Source organism: Rana temporaria, chromosome 8, assembly GCF_905171775.1.
Source record: "Rana temporaria chromosome 8, aRanTem1.1, whole genome shotgun sequence".
NCBI classification, from domain to species: Eukaryota; Metazoa; Chordata; class Amphibia; order Anura; family Ranidae; genus Rana; species Rana temporaria.
The window spans coordinates 120,771,649-120,788,645 of NC_053496.1; the positions used below are offsets into that span (position 1 = coordinate 120,771,649).

At 41.7% G+C, this 16,997-nt stretch overlaps 1 protein-coding gene across 12 annotated transcripts in view; it reads left to right on the plus strand.

Moving 5' to 3' along the window:
* Nucleotides 1-16,997, plus strand: part of ZMIZ1 (zinc finger MIZ-type containing 1) — a 423,333-nt gene that overhangs the window by 394,190 nt on the left and 12,146 nt on the right. For 11 of the 12 annotated variants that reach the window (XM_040320609.1, XM_040320608.1, XM_040320607.1 and 8 more), the window contains 9 exons: nt 2,796-2,982; nt 7,326-7,536; nt 8,968-9,073; nt 9,915-10,075; nt 10,197-10,264; nt 11,320-11,388; nt 13,055-13,302; nt 13,498-13,661; nt 13,776-14,015. In XM_040320609.1, the coding sequence (XP_040176543.1) occupies nt 2,796-2,982; nt 7,326-7,536; nt 8,968-9,073; nt 9,915-10,075; nt 10,197-10,264; nt 11,320-11,388; nt 13,055-13,302; nt 13,498-13,661; nt 13,776-14,015 (1,454 nt within the window). The remainder of the gene's footprint in view (nt 1-2,795; nt 2,983-7,325; nt 7,537-8,967; nt 9,074-9,914; nt 10,076-10,196; nt 10,265-11,319; nt 11,389-13,054; nt 13,303-13,497; nt 13,662-13,775; nt 14,016-16,997) is intronic. The other variant, XM_040320615.1, reaches the window with a different exon arrangement.

Sequence of the window (16,997 nt, forward strand, 5' to 3'; positions counted from 1 at the left end):
AATTAAATCCTCATTCCTCTTTCAGCAGCATATTTAATCACTTACAGAGTATGCAGCTTCTTCATCTTCTATCCTTGTCAATGTTCCTGTTTAAGCTATTGCCATGGCCACTGCCCCAGGTTTCCTGTTTCAGGGAGGTTTCTTTCTCTTGCTGCATCCTATGGTGTCACCCTTTTATGTAGAGAACGCAGTTTTGTTACCCTACACTGTAAGCGTCACTGCACCATACCCTAGGAAGGCAAAGCACTCCTTGCATCGCCCTCTTCTTCCCTTCTCCAAGCTAATAGACTGGCTCTAGACTGCACTGTCCACTGTCCATAAAAACTGGAAATTTTAGAGAATTAGTGGTGAGATAACAGAGGCTAACAGCATTGAAAGGTTAAACTGCATTTGCTTGGGTAGGTTTTTTATTCTTTTATGTTTTAGCATATGGAAAGATTAGAACCTCCTTCAGATTATTATTGCGGTCTGTGTGGCTGCTGGGGAGATTTCCTCTCACTTTCTGTCCTGGTGACCACCAGTGGGTTGCTGTGCCTGTTTCCTGCAGAAAAAGGTACATCTTTTTGAAAACATGGCCTACAAAATGACCATGCAATTTTCCTCCAGTTTCTGCATCCACATTTGTACATGGGTGGGGTGCCATTCAGAATGAATGGTAGCCCTGTCCATTTACTCACAGCGGTGTGTTTTCACTGCGAGTGGCTTTGGGTGTTGAAATTGCTGCAATTCCTACACCCGCAGCTTAGATTGCACTCTCTCTCCCTGCTCCGCATTCTTTGGGACAAAAGTGAGCAGACTATGCATGCATGAGAGGGGGGAAAAAAGCCTAGTGCTTATTAATTCCGAAGGTGCACCTGAAAAATTAAGCGTTCTTTTACAAAATTGAGCACAGCACGTAAACTAACCCTTTAAAGGCTCCCAATGCCTTTGTATGTCTTCAAAAATTATGGATGGAGTCGATCAGCTATTACTTTCCTCTATTTCAGAGACTTCTTGACATCCATCGACTTAAAGGATGCATATACACACACTCATATCTTCCAGGTCATCAGTGATTTCTCTGCTTTGCTATTGGTGACAGCCACTGTCAGTTTGTGGCCCTTCCTTACAGCCTTGCCTCAACCTAAGAAGTATTCACAAAGGTCCTCGCACCAGTTCTGGTCTTTTTCCTTTCCGAGGTGTTCTATGCCTGGATACCCCTCAGACCAAAGACTTTCTGCTCCTCAGGAAATGATCAACTTTGCAGTAAGGTTCAATCACTTTAATTCCGCTGTTGGTCTTCTCTGCAAAGCGAGTGCAGGAAATTATGGCATCCACATTCAAAGTGGTTGCATTTACTTGGTTCAACTCAAGAATTTTGCAACTGCACATTCTCCCCAAATAAGACAAATCGGTTCTTTTGTTTTTACAGTTGAGTGTAGAACAACATTTGGTCCCTAGCATCCTTAACGATCAGTTGTCTGTTAATTTTCAATGCCCTCTTGCTATTTTTTTTCTGATTCATACTTTTATGGGGTTACAACGCCTCTGTTAGGCCTCCTTTCCAACTGTTGGATTTAAATATACCGTAGTATTGTTGGTGACACACAGCCCTCCTTTTGAACCTATCTGGTATATCTCCTAAACTCCTAGGCGTTATTATCTGTAAGGTGGCCTTTCTTGTGGTCATCATTTGAACCAAAAGGTTTTCAGTGTTAACAAGTTGTTTTGAAACAAAAACCTTTTTACCGTTGGTTTCTACATTTCACCTTGATAAGGAGATTTTGCTAGGTTGCCTAATTAACATCAAAGTGTAACCCTCAATGAACAAGAGAGAGAGTAAGATTTTTGTACTTACTGTATAATAATTTTCTTGGAGTCCATTGAGGAACACAGCTTCCTCACCTCGTATACTATTATTCTGTCTTGGGCTTCTTGCCACAACTAAGCAGGCTGTGATATTGGAGGTGTTAAAGCCTCAAGGAGGATGACTAGTTTTCTATTTTCCTAATGTCCATTTCTCCTAATGGGCAGCAATATAACAGTAGGTTGCTTAATTATCATCAAGCTGTGTCGCTCAATGGACTCCAAGAAAAGGTTTTTATAGTGAGCACAAAATTCCTATTTTTATGTTTTATGAACTTGGCAGCCAAATCTAAGCAAATGATGTAAACCTAATTTCCTATAGTGCTAATTTATGGTGAATGTGTGACAGATTTAATGCAAGCCCCACAGCACTCCAAATTGATTTACCTTAGAAATATTTATGCTTTTAGTAAGGACAAACTTCAGCTCCCAAGTGCTGTTATAAGTAGATTGTCTCACCAGTTAGCGACACTGAAAGTAATTATAGGCCCCAGAGCTAAGAAGATTTCTGGGCTTCCCCTCTGCTTTGCTTTAAGGCAATTTCCCTACTGATTTCACTGCTGCAGCACAGCTGATGCAGGACAGAAGCATTAGCAACTATTTTTGAAAAAGCTCTTGTAACCACAGTGTTACCTGTAGCAGGTGAAATACCAAACTGTAGTCACCAATATGTGACTTCTGTACATATATGTTGAGTGGGTATGACCGTGAACAGTAGAACACACACCTATCTTCAAGTTTTTTGTTTTTATTTATTTGTGAGCATGTGCTTCTTTGTACATATCAGTTTTCCAAAGGTTTCATCAGTTTTCCAGGTGCCGCATATAAAAATGTTATTGTAATATTTGCAAGTTGTTCTTGGGTTCCTAATGTTGCTGCATCAGTGACCCTTTAGGGGGTCTCTGGTCCCCTGAGCTTTGCTTACCCCTTTTTACATTGTCGCACTGCAGATGCAAAAGGGAAAGTTCACACTTTCTCTCCTTCTTCGATCTCAGCCAGCCACACAGATGAACTTCGTCTGACGTTTCCTGTGCGAGATGGAGTAGTATTGGAGCCCTTCCGATTGGAACACAACCTTGCCGTCAGCAATCATGTGTTCCACTTGCGACCGACCGTCCATCAGACCCTCATGTGGAGGTAAGTGTGTGTGTGTGTGTTTTAACTTAACCTAGCTGTGCTGTGCTCATTGGAGAACTGTTAGACAGGACTCATGTTCTTTAAAAGAGAACTTATAGTTATTTTAGGTTAACTTCAGGTAAATTTGTTTTGAATGTTTATAAAGTGAAATTTTGCTTGTAAAAAATCCTTATTTTACAAATTAACATTTAATGCAGGGTGCTTCTATGCTACAGTGCCTGCTGTCTGATAAGACCATCACTAGCTGTGCAGTTGTTGACTGTGCTACATAACTGAGGGGAATAATGCGTTTCCCTCCTCTGACTCATTCACCTGTGTGTTTGTATAACCTGAGATTCTCAAAACCCCAAATTTTAATCCCTAGATGGATTTTAGAGGTGCCCCAAGAAAGTCACAAGATAACATTTTATTTGTAAAAAATTATAAAACCTACCGTATTTACCGGGGTATAGCGCGCACCCCTAAACTTGACCCGGATTCCTGTGAAAAAAAGATTTTTTGTACTTAGTTTTGGTGTCTTCCGCGGCAGCCTCGTCGGGTCCGGCGTCCGTCTGCGGCTTCGGGTGTCCTCTTCGTCGGGTCCGGCGTCCTTCAGCGGCGTCCTCGCGTCCTCCCTGCTCGTTTCCCGCACCGAGTTTGAATACTGTGCCGACATATACCGAGCGCAGTACACTCGTGTATCGTCGGGCAGGCTCGGCTACTCTCGTGGTGACGTCCTGTACGTCCAGGATGTCAGCGCGAGAGGCGCCGGAACTGCCCGAAGATACACGAGTGTACTGCGCTCGGTATATGCCGGCGCAGTATTCAAATTCAGCGCAGGAAAGCGGGTATCGGCGTATACCGCTCACCCACGATTTTGCCCTGATTTTCAGGGCAAAATAGTGTGTGGTATACGCCGATAAATACGGTATATACAGTCATCAAAAAATATATAAAACATCCTGAATACATTTTTATCTTCATAGGTATATCTCTCTCTTATTTTTTAACAAACAGGTTGGTCTTTATTGAGAAGACATCACAATACAAATAACATGTGTACATAGCTCAGTACAGAATAGTACAGACATTGTCACTAAAGCAAGCAGGGGTTTAGTGTCAACCTCAGTCCAGTGGCAGTCCATAACAGCAATCCACCCACCCCACATACAGGCATCGCGTCTGTCAAAAAGGTATATCTCTCTCTTATTAAATAAGGCAACATAGTTTTGTAATTACAAAAAAAACTTGCCCCAAAGAGATGGGACAAACAGATTCTACTTAATACATGTTCTGTTTCTCCATCAACATATTCCTTAATATGTGTTTCACAGGATCTACCACATGCTTCCTCAGGAGGACATACAAAGAGGTCAACATTTATGCAGTTTTACCTAATATATGTAAAAGAAAAACACCAACCCAAGCAATATTGTTATAATTGTCAAATACATCATGCAATGCATATATCACACATTTAAATGCAGATCACTTGTATAAATAAGTGTGTGTTGACCTCTTTATATGTCCTCCTGAAGAAATAGGTTTCGATCCTGCAAAATGCATTAAGGAATTGGTTGATGAAGTAACATAACCTGTATTAAGTAGAATCTGTTTGTCCCATCTCTCTTAGGTCAAGTTTTATGTTACCGTTTTTTTTACCAGGGAGGTATAGCCTATGCCAATAAATGTACTCAGTAAGTTTTTTGTGTGACTGCTGTGTATATTTTTAAAATTTTGTACAAATAAAATTGTATGAGGGGGTGTGTATTCTCCCGCATTTTCATTGTTTTGTATCTTGTGACTTTCTTGGGGCACCTCAAAAGTCCTACAATGTTTTTTTTGTGTGCGTTCTAACTGGATGTGGAGCCACCTATGTGTATCCCATAACTCCCCAGATTTGCATAATTTTGTAATCTGAGATCCTGCTATGTAGGTCTGTATTTACAACACTGCAGTATATCAGCTATGTTAAAGTAGAACTATAGGAAACACTTTTTGTGTTGTTTTTTTAATTTCGGATATAGTCATGGAGATTTATAACACCCGGCAGTTTTTTGCCATCTGTGTCCCATTGGAAAGATTTGCCTTCTCTAGAGGAAACTGGAACTCAGTGGGAATACCTTGCTTCAACACCAATGTCACCATTGGAAGATTTCACATCTATTACATTTGTGAGGACAACCCAAAATTTGGGATTTTCATTTACTTTCACCTTCAATAATTATTGTAAACAGGACAAAAAGAAAGGGTGAATCTTCCCAGACAAATAAAAAGGGGCACAAACAGTAATAAAAAGCATTTCCACTCTGTCCAAAACCTAAAAAATGTTTTGCCTTCTGTTATAGTTTAAACACTAGAATACCAGACTGGCAAAATGGCAAATGTAAAAAAAATGTATCTGTATAATTCCATGTTCATCTGCCTAAAAGAGTGTCTACTCCTTCCTAAACATAATAATTAATTTAAGAAAATATATGGCGTACCACTATGCATGCTCTTTGAATCACTAGAAAAGGAGCAATTCCTAATTTTTAAGGACACTTACTAACTGAAATTGTACTAGCTGATTGGAGAAAAGCAAACATGGTACCAGTATTCAAAAAAGGGCCAAGATATATACCTGGGAATTACAGATCAGTCAGCCTAACATTAACAGTATGTAAACTATTGAAAGGAATGATAAAGGACTATATCCAATAATTTGATAAGAATAGTAGTAGCCAACATGGATTTATGAAAAACTTTAAACTCTCTGAGGAGGTAAGCTGTAATTTGGATAGCGGAAGGCCTACAGACATAGTGTATCTAGATTTCACTAAGGCATTTGATACAGTACCCCATAAGCATTTAATTTACAAATTAAGGTCTTTTTGTATTGAAGAGATGGTATGTACTTGGAAAGAAAGCTGGTTACAGGAGTGTGTCCAGAAGGTGGTGATTAATGGCAGACTGGTCTGGAGTTGTGAGCGGGAAGCCCCAATGCTCTGTTCTGGGAGCAATTCTGATTAAGTTGTTCATAAATGATATAGAGGTTGAAATAAATAATTTCAGTGTTTGCTGATGATACACAACTAAACAGGTCAATAACTTTACAATAAGATATAGCAACTTTACAAGAAGACCTATTTTAAGGCCCCTTTCACATTGAGGCGTTTTTCATGCGGTACAGTGCTAAAAATAGCGCTGCTATACCGCATGAAAAATCATGCCCTGCAGGCTTAAATGTGAAAGCCCGAAGGCTTTCACACTGAAGCGGTGCGGTAGCAGGAACGCTCCAAAAGTCCTGCTAGCCGCATCTTTTTAGCGGTATAGGAGCGGTGTGTTTACCGCTCCTATACCGCGCCTTCCCATTGAAATCAACGGGAACCCGCGTAATACCGCCCGCAACGCGGGCGGTATTAACCCTTTTTCGGCCGCTAGCGGGGGTTAAAACCTCACCGCTAGCGCCCGAATATCGCAGTAAATACGACGGTATAGCGGCGCTACAAATAGCGCGGCTATACCGTCACCGCGGCTCCACGCCTCAATGTGAAAGAGGTCTAACCACTGCCACATCCCTATTGTATAGGAAAAAAGAGGACCCCCTTCGTTGTTTTTTGATATGTCTTTTTAATGATCATTTTATGCTTGAATGATTGAATAATTTTATGTACAAACAATAAATATATTTGCTAATCTATTTGTGTGGTTGTTGCCTACAAAGTCCCAACATAGGGAGGTCCTCTTTTTTTCTTATTTTAAAATAGAGAGTGGCTAAAATAAAAATATAAATACAAGTTACTTGTTGGGGAATAACCTTTGGGGGAATCGAGACTGGAAAAGGATTTGGGAATCTTAGTAGATGATGGACTCTGCAATAGCATGCAGTGCCATGCAAGCAAGGCCAGCAGGCTGTTGGCATGCATTACAATGTTATTTACTCAATAAAACTGTAATTTACCACTTTACAAAACTCTTGTTTGGCCACATCTTGAGTATGCCATTTAGGATTGTCCTTGAACTCGAGGGGGTCCAGAGAAGGGCACCAAAGGTAATAATTCTTCCTGGAGGAAAGACACCTAAGAGGGTATATGATCACAATAGAAAAATCTTTAAATGGTTACTATATCATTGGAGGAAAACCAATTAATCTTAAGTCTCTAAGAAGACATGTGGCCACACAATGAAGCTGGACAAGAAGCAATTCAAAACAATGTGTTTCTTATCGAATGCAATGTACATTGAGATTGGTAGTGACTCACAATCGCACACATCCAGGTTGGACTGGATGGACCGGTTTCTTCAACCTTACCAACTATGTAAATACGTAATATGTGTTTATATACAATTTTTTTTCATACATATTCTGCTATTCTAAACAGGTCTGACCTGGAACTGCAGTTTAAATGCTACCACCATGAAGATCGTCAGATGAACACCAACTGGCCAGCATCTGTTCAAGTCAGTGTCAATGCCACACCTCTTACCATTGAGAGGGGTGACAACAAGACTTCCCACAAACCTCTTCACCTCAAACATGTCTGCCAACCGGGCCGCAACACTATCCAGATTACTGTCACTGCCTGTTGCTGTGTAAGTATTATCTGTCTGGTCGAGACTTCTCCATACTCTACTAAATCTCTTGTGTGCCAAATATTAAATGAGCTAAAAGTTCTATATACTATGGATATTTGAACGTGATGTGTTATTGATATTGACATCTTCTAAAGCAATTAAGAGTCGGTTCACACTGCAGCCGCACGACTTCGGGGGCGACTCTGCAAGTCGTCCTGAGGACAACTTCAGAGGCGATTTGCAAAACGACTTCTGTATAGAAGTCAATGCAGGTCGCCCCCGAAGTCGTACAGGAACCTTTTTCTAAGTGGGAGCGACTTGCGTCGCTCCTATTAAAACGGTTCCATTGCATTCAATGGGACGCGACTCGTCAGGCGGCTGAGCCGCCTGTCGTGTCGCCCCAGTGTGAACTGGGTCTTACACTAGACTATATAAAGTGACATTGGAATCATCTTCTCTGATTTCCTATATGTAAACTAAACTATTAAGCAAGATTAAAAACTAGTTATAATATTATTATTCTTCTGTCCGCATTATACAACATATATAACTAACTTGGGCATCTCATGGATGAGTTTGTGTTTTGTTTTTTTATGTTGAACCACTAGGTTGAACAAAAAAAATTTACCCGATTTTCTCCTTCCCCTCTGTGTCTTTGTATTTTGACAGCGGGGAGACTTCCCACCATCAGAATACACTGATCACTGCTGAAGTCTATACCCTGCAGTTCTGATCGATCAGCAAAAATCCCACAGGATGGTTGTGAACAGAAGTTGATCAGTAGATCGACTTCTGTTTAACCAGTGTCCACACATGAATCAAAATTTGGCCAGTCCCTGCTGAATTTCAATCCATGTATGGGCAACTGAAGTGCACATCAATGACCATGTCTCCAAAATATGCCAGCATCCAGATGGCACATTCAAATGGTACCAAAGTTACAATTCATCTATTTTTGGTTCTGAAATTAGCTAAAACACAAACAAAAAAACTGAAGAACTCATGAGGAGCCAATGTACTAACTATCTGATATATTCTATGAATGAATATAAAGCTTCCTCTGATTGGCAGAGTCAGGTTGTGACATCATCAGCCCACCTCTCTGACTCCAGCGGCCTCACATGTTGGAGAGGGACATAGTTTGTTTGGGCCAAGCTGGCCCTAACAAACTATGTAAAGTATACCAAAAGCTGGAGTTCAGCTTTTAATGATTTGTGTTATAACTTTTTGTATTTTGTGTATTAATATATATAATAAAAAAAAAGCTGCTTTTCCTTTTTTACCCATAGTACCCTAAATGTTTTTTTTTTTTTTTTCTCGGCTTAGGTCGTGTTTAGGATTATATTACCCTTTTAGATTTTCCAGATGTTATGCCATAAGATTATATAGTAAAACATTGAGATTTTTATTGATGCTGACCATAATAGATCTTCCTTCTTCATTCCACAGTCGCACTTGTTCGTGTTGCAGTTAGTTCATCGGCCTTCAGTACGGTCAGTACTGCAAGGTCTGCTAAAGAAGAGACTTCTACCAGCAGAACATTGTATCACAAAAAGTAAGTTCACTGTCCTTGAATGCATCACAGTTGTGCATTATACACCCCAAAGGAATGTTTTTCATCATCACATTTGCCCTGGCTCTGCTTCTTTTTTTTTTTTTTTCTTCTTCTTCTAAACCCAAGGGGCATTTTGTATTAAAATATCACACTGTACCTCTAGGACAAGCATTTGGCTCACTCCCATTGATTTTATAGAGTGAGTTTGACAGGCAGTGCTGCCCATCAAACTCTTTAGGCTGAGTTAAAATTGTCCGAGCCATGAAGCAAAGCATTGCAGCTGCAACATGACATGTGTACAGCTTTGAACCCCTATATAGTACGATCTTAGCAATCCTGTGTTAACACCTGTGTACAGACAGACAGGCTACTGCTTTTGTGCTGGGGGGGGGGGGGGGGGGGTTGTGCTAGACGGTGGGGATTTAGGAGTGGAAAGGATTTATGCGGGGTGATGTATTTGTGCTCGGAAGGGGGATTTTGGGGAGAGAATTTGTGCTAGTGGGGGATTTGGGGGACAGGATTTACAACCTACATACCACTGAATTCTGCTTCGTAAAGTACATTTTAGGGCTTGTTCACACCATGTACAGTGTGGTAACAAATGCAAAATCACATTTTCTTGCCCCGCCTAAAAAAGGGTTGCCTTTTGCAAAAAATGGTTAGGAAACCCTGGCCTACCATGATCTATATGAATAAAAAAAGTTTGAAGAAAAAACAGATCTTTGCCAGTAGTGACCAGTCAAAGTCTTCCATATTGCATTGGGAGAGAACAAGATTGGACGCAGTGGGAAATGAGAACAGCAAGGTTTTCTTCTGACACCCTGCTTGTTTGTCTCTGCAGTAAAGAGAAATTTCAGCAGTGTAGCAGCATCATCTGGTAATGCAGCACTAAATGGAGAGGATGGAGTAGAGCAGACGGCAATTAAAGTCTCATTGAAATGCCCGATCACGTTCAGACGGATCCAGCTGCCTGCACGAGGACATGACTGCAAACATGTACAGGTCAGTGCAACAGACTAACCACCTGTTTCAAAATAGTGTTGTCCAGAACTATTGTGACAAATCAGCAGCATGTATATTTCTTGTGCAGTATTGTATATAATGTTTTCCTCTTTGTGTGCAGTGCTTTGATCTGGAATCCTATCTGCAGCTGAACTGTGAGCGAGGAACGTGGCGGTGTCCTGTATGCAAGTGAGTTTACAATTTGTATGTGTTTAATGTCAATCTCAGTTATTGTCTTTGTATTTAAAGCGGGAGTTCACCCGAAAAAAATGTTTTAACATTAGATTGAGGCTCATTTTGTGAAGGGGAATCGGGTGTTTTTTTTTAAAATCGAAGCAGTACTTACCGTTTTAGAGATAAATCTTCTCCGCCGCTTCCGGGTATGGTCTTTGGGACTGGGCGTTCCTATTTGATTGACAGGCTTCCGCCGGTCGCATACATCGCATCACGAGTAGCCGAAAGAAGCCGAACGTCGGTGCGGCTCTATACGGCGCCTGCGCACCGACGTTCAGCTACTTTTGGACAATCGTGACACGATGTATGCGACCTTTGGAAGCCTGTTAATCAAATAGGAACGCCCAGTCCCGCAGCCCATACCCGGAAGCGGCGGAGAAGATCTATCTCTAAAACAATAAGTACTGCTTCGATTTAAAAAAAAACACCCGATTCTGCTTCACAAAATGAGCCTCAATCTAATGTTAAAAATTAACTTTTTGGGTGAACCTCCACTTTAAGTATATAAAGAACTACAGATATTGCCCAGTTACAATGTGTAGCCTTTATCTGTCACATAACACCTTTCATAATATGTGTCCCCTAACTTCTTGTGTATGTTATTTCACACCAAGTGACAAGTCACTGCTCAGCCTTCGATCAGAAATCTGCTTTCAATCCCAGCATGCACCAGTATCGGCAACAGCCTGAGCTTGCTGTTTGGCAATAAGTGGGCTTTTGCCAGCTTGAGTATTTAAACCTACCTAGAGTGATGGTAATGTCCTGCTGCAGCAGTCATTGTAACATGTACTACTAGACTGTGACTCTTAAAGATGTGGACTTAATCAGTCGTGTGTAATAAATTTTCTACACAGGATAGATGCAATCCAAGCTGACATCCCTTCCATATCTTCTTGTATGTAAGAGCTGTAGAAATGTACATCGTCTAATTCTGAACAGTAGATGCTGCTCATGTGGAAAATGAATATTTTGTTGTTTTTGTACACTTATAAATGTTTATTTTCTTTCAGTAAAACGGCCCTATTAGAAGGTCTGGAGGTAGATCAGTATATGTGGGGCATCCTGAATGCAATACAGAAGTAAGTGTTTCCATCTTTCTGTTTTCTCTATAAAGTCATAATGTTTTCTCGTTTTTAGGGAAATCAAATTCAATAGTTTTATAGACACCCAACACTTTGGTGGGTCATTGTCTGCGTTTCTCATGTTAACAATAAACCAATATAAGGCTAGGGCCACATTATAGTGGTTAAACCCCCCCCACCCCCCCATGTCACTTTTTCCTTTGTATCTTTTACAGTACCTGGTTGAACCTGCCCAGTCTTGACTTCCCCTATGTAAACTGACCATGTTTATCATTGCTGCTCAGCTATGAAATAATGGTATGCTTTCGTGCCTCCCCTGTGGGAGTCTGCATCTCCCCCCTCTCTCTCAGCTCCATAGTGTTTAACACGATCTCCTCTCTCCCCCGACAAAAATTGCTTGTTCAGCTTTAACCCGAACAAACGTTTTTTTTAAATATATATATATATATATATATATATATATATATATATATATATATATATATATATATATTCATTCATTCATGGAACATGCCACATTAAAATGACCGCCCCATACTAAACAAATATATTCTGTTTATAACCCCAACAGGTCATGTTTTCAGGCTTTGCCATTATTTTACACAGGTGATTTGATCAGTTTAAATGCTTTAGTAAATAAAACTATTTCATCTCAGGGAAATCCTGAAAACATGACCCATTGGGGGTACTTGAGGACTGGAGTTAAAAAAACATTGTCTTAGACTACCCTTCCCATGCGCCTGTTTTATTTAAACGCAAAAGTAACAGTGTTGTCACTATTGCAAAAAAAAAAAGTGAACAAATAATGATCTATTGATAGGATCAAAAGGTTATAAAACTTTGTTAATGCTAGCGGTATACTGTACTACTTCCTCTCTGTATGTCTATTTTAAAGTTCTGCAAAAAGAAAATAATAATAATTTTAGGCCAGATTGGCCATTTTAGTTTGTCGTATTTTAGTCATCTGGATGGTTTTAATGGTATTTTAGTAGAAATTAGTTGTCAATTTTTTTTGGCGCTGAAAGGTATTTTTGTTGATTATTTTAAATAAAGGACGCTTTGCTTTTACAAAGTAAGCTGTCTGGTGAACCAAAACCTCCAAATATCATAGCTTACATATGTATATCTTATACTTGAGGGAGCGCTTAAAAGCCGACAATGTAGTAGTGGGCACCACTACATAGAACACTGCATTCTTCTGGGTCCTATGCTGCCAGTTACAGAATGCCGAGTATAAAGCATTCTATGATTTGGGGAAGTGGAGGTTGTGACTTCCTCTTCCCCTTCACTTTGTCCAATCAGAGAATACAAGGCATTCTGTGAATGGCAGCAGTGCTGAGTGAGCAAACCCCTTGTGGTCAGTATGCAGTGGAGCAGCACTTGGCACAAGACCCGGAAGATGGCTGCGCCTACTACACTGAATATGCTCATTCAGGTATGGAATATGCATACTTACATAAGTCTAAGCCGAACCAATGTAAGTATGCAACTAAGTTCATACCTTAATTTCAGCATTTAATCTACTGTCCTATATCCTCTACAGGAAAATTATTTGTGTTTCTAGGACATCCTAAAATGGTGTAAAATGGTGTAAAATGATGGAGAATGCATTCCTCACAGTTCTGTGCATGGTATACAAAACACCATATTGTTTGTTTCACAGCTCAGAGTTTGAAGAAGTGACCATTGATCCCACGTGCAGTTGGCGGCCGGTACCTATCAAATCGGAGATTCACATCAAAGATGATCCTGATGGAATGCCCTCCAAGAGGTTTAAGACTATGAGTCCCAGTCAGATGATCATGCCCAATGTCATGGAGATGATTGCAGCATTGGGGCCTGGCCCTTCACCATATCCATCTTTACCACCACCTCCTGGTGGAGGAAGCTCCAATGAGTATGTAGGACAAGGTAAGACTCGACTGTGTAATATTCTGTCAGCAGTATGTTTTCTATTTATAAATCCTCTGTACATCCCTGAAGCCCTGTGACTGCGGATAACACTCTGTCCACTAGTATAATGATGTTTAGCCCAATAATACTTGCAGAATTACAAGAAATACACTTAGTAAGACTCCTTTTTTTCATTCATCCATTTCATTTTAGGTAACAGTTACCAGGGTCATGGCAACTTTGACTTCCCTCATGGAGCGCCAGGTGGCACAACGATGAACGACTTTATGCATGCTCCCCAGCTCTCACACCCCCCTGACATGCCTGGTGGGATGTCTTCGCTGGACAAACCACTCAGTCACCCCATGCAGGACTCCGTAAGTGCTGCTGGCTCTGTTTACAGTCCATTTCAGGATGGCATTCTTCTTATTTTTTTATATTTATTGACAAAGGGTCATAATTGGTATTTTTCTTAATATTATTCTCTACAGATGCCTCATGTAGGAAATGCCGATCAGCCTCATGGCGCCATGCCTCAGGGCTTACACCCACCTCACCCAGGAAGCCAGCCTGGGCAGCCTTTACATCATGGTGGACCAGCACCTCAACCTCGACATCCGCAACAATCTGCTGGCCATGGGCATGGGGATATGGCCTTTAACCCTTCGTCGGTATTAGAAGGTCAGCCTGGTGGCCAGGGACCTCCTGATATGCCAGAGCCATCGCTGGATGTAAGTCAATTCATTGTATATCATCATATATTGCAAGAGCTACAGAGATGATTTGCTTTTCATTGGAAAGTACCTTCTCATCTGGTACTCCTGTATCTGAAGCTACTCTGCCATTATTTTGACTCCTTATGACAATAGATTTGTCAAGGCACATGTGTCCAATAGAAGGATACTGTTTATTTTGAACTACAATAGGGCTCAGGAGACTTTCAATAATATCAGAAGGTTTTACGTATGATTTTAATCCACTAAATCTAGTAATACAACAGCCATATATTTCAGCTGCTAGCGATGCAACGCTCATACAGTGCACATAGAAGGATATACATATGTGAGAGTACAAAGGGGCAGAAGAGTTTTGATTTTTTAATCGCATCTGTTGTCCTACAATTATATCAATTGATTTTAAATTTAGATTATCTTTTACATCATTTTATTTTCAAATAACGTTTTTATTTTGTTTTCAGAAAAATAAAACATCAGTACATAAGTACAAATATAGAAAGCGGCCATAAACAGGAATGGAATTTTGAAAGTGCCTAGTGCATATACAATAAGGTTATGAGGGGGGGAAGCCCTCCTCCGATCTTTTGGCATTGCACATTTCAACAGTAATAACAGTGCCTCAAATAAAATATACATATATATCGTACAATACCCTGAGACTGCCTCACTCAACTTCGTACAGTTAACAACCAGGTAAACAAAAAAAAAAGGGGGGGGGGGGGAAAAAGAACGGGGGGGCAGAGTAGGGAAGACCAGATGAAAAAAAAAATACTAAATTACCTCGATTCAAAACGAGTCCTCCCGAGAATGCCACTGCTCCCAGACACCATTGTGGTCGTCCAGTCTGTCCCGCAATCTGGCCGTCATATTTTCCGTTAGTTCCACGTCCTTGACGCTAGCATAAAGGGCCTTCCAGTGGAGGGCTATTAAGCACCTTACCGCCGTGAGAATGTGCCTGAGCATTTTTTTGTAGGGTTTAGCCATTTTTGGTTTGAGAGAGACCTAACGGGAAGAGTTTTGGGGTCAGAGGTATGGGTGCCTCAAAGAGGTGAGTCAGTAATTGCTGTGTTGCGGTCCAGAACGGGACTATCAGGGGGGATGTCTAATATATGTGGAAAAGAGTGCCCCTGGCTTTCTGGTATCGCCAGCAGCGATCAGAGGTGAAGGGGTAAACTCTATGGAGCACGTCCGGAGTCAGGTACCAAAAGAAGAGAATCTTACAAGCATTTTCTTTATAGAGGGTACACAAGGAACTCTTGGCAGCCTGACTCAAGACCGCCCCCCAGGCCTCCTCTGTGATCTTCTCCCCCAGCTCCTTCTCCCAGCAGAGCATATATGCATGTTTACCCCGTGCCCCGTATGGAGTGCTTATTTAGAATCTGATATATATCAGAGATCAGTCCTTTATGTGAACGGTCCTCAAGTACGATGCGTTCAAATGAGGAGGGTGCAGAAAACTGCAGGCGTGGGGCTACAGTTTGGGCATAGTGACGGATCTGTAAATAGCGGTAAAACACCTGTTTGGGAAGGTCATGTTTAGTTGGGAGCTCAGAGAACAGGAGCAGCCTGCGGGATCTGGGGTCCACTAGGTGTCCAAAGTGGAAAAGGTTCCGCAAGGCCCAGGGCCACAACATCTGATGTGTAAGACTTGCAGGCACTTTGGGGTTGCATGGGAAGGAGGTCATCAGTGAACATTCAGATTTAAGCTCACATTCACGGGATAGTTTCCACCACAACCGTCAGAGCTGTGACATACAACCTAGCAATCGACCAGGCTCTACCTCCACATTCGCGTTCAAGAGGAGACTACTCGGATGTACGGGCGCTAGCCAGATTTTCTCTATCTTCATCTATTTATTGTACGACCGCTTTGGGGAACCAGTAGACTATTGCTCCTAGTTGGGCCACTTGGTAATATTTGACCAGGTTGGAGAACGCCAGGCCCCCGTCGGTTCGGGGCGCCATCATGACCCAGCGTGGGACCCTGTGTCGCTTGTAGTTCCACACATAATGCAAACGGTCAGCCTGCAGTGTACATAGGTGGCTGATGGGGATGGGTAGGGTCTGGAATAAGTATAAGAGCTGGATGGAGGAGGACATATTTTAACGGATGAAATTCGCACTAGAAGGGATACTTGGTGGGTCTTCCACTTTCGGATCAGCTCCCTAATTGACTTGTATAAGGGAGGGAAGTTGGCCTGGTATAGGAAGGCAAAGGACGGGGTGAGGTTAACCCCCAGGTATTTTAGGGAAGTCCACTTCCAGTTATAGGGAAACCCAGATTGTAATTGGAGAAGTTCCTTCTCCGGTATATTAAGCGGGAGGGCCATGGACTTTGACGCATTTGTTTTGTAGCCCAAGAGCTCACCGTATTTATCGAGTTCAGTGTGTAGGTTGGGTCAGGGTAAGGATGATGTTGTCCACAAACGGGGATATCTTAAATTCTTTACCCCTCACAGATATACCCTGAATATCTGTGTTTCCCCGATTGGTCGCCGCCAGGGGCTCAACGCATAAGGCAAACAGCAGGGGATAGAGCGGACAGCCCTGGCAGGTGCCGTTAGTTACTAGAAAGGTGGGCGAGGTTGCAAAACAAGTTTTAACCTGCGATGTGGGGTTAGCGTAGAGATGTTGTACCGCCCGCAAGAAAAGACCCCTAAACCCCATATGGCTCAAAGTGGCAGTCGAATGCTTTTTCTGCGCCTAAACTCAGGATCAGGGATTCTGTGTTGTCTCTATTGGCCACGTCGATTAGGTCAATGACCTTTTTCATATTTGCCCCGCTTGTCGGAGGGGGGAAAAGCCCCCCTGGTCTTTGGGGATCAGTGAGGGTAGTATTGAAAGGATTTTTGTGAAAATGTTTAGGTCCGAATTTAGTAGGGCTATGGGCCTATAGATGGCACAGGATGAGGGGTCTTTGTCCGGCTTAGGGATTAGGGTGAAGTAAGAACATTGCATGTCATTCGGGATGGGGGT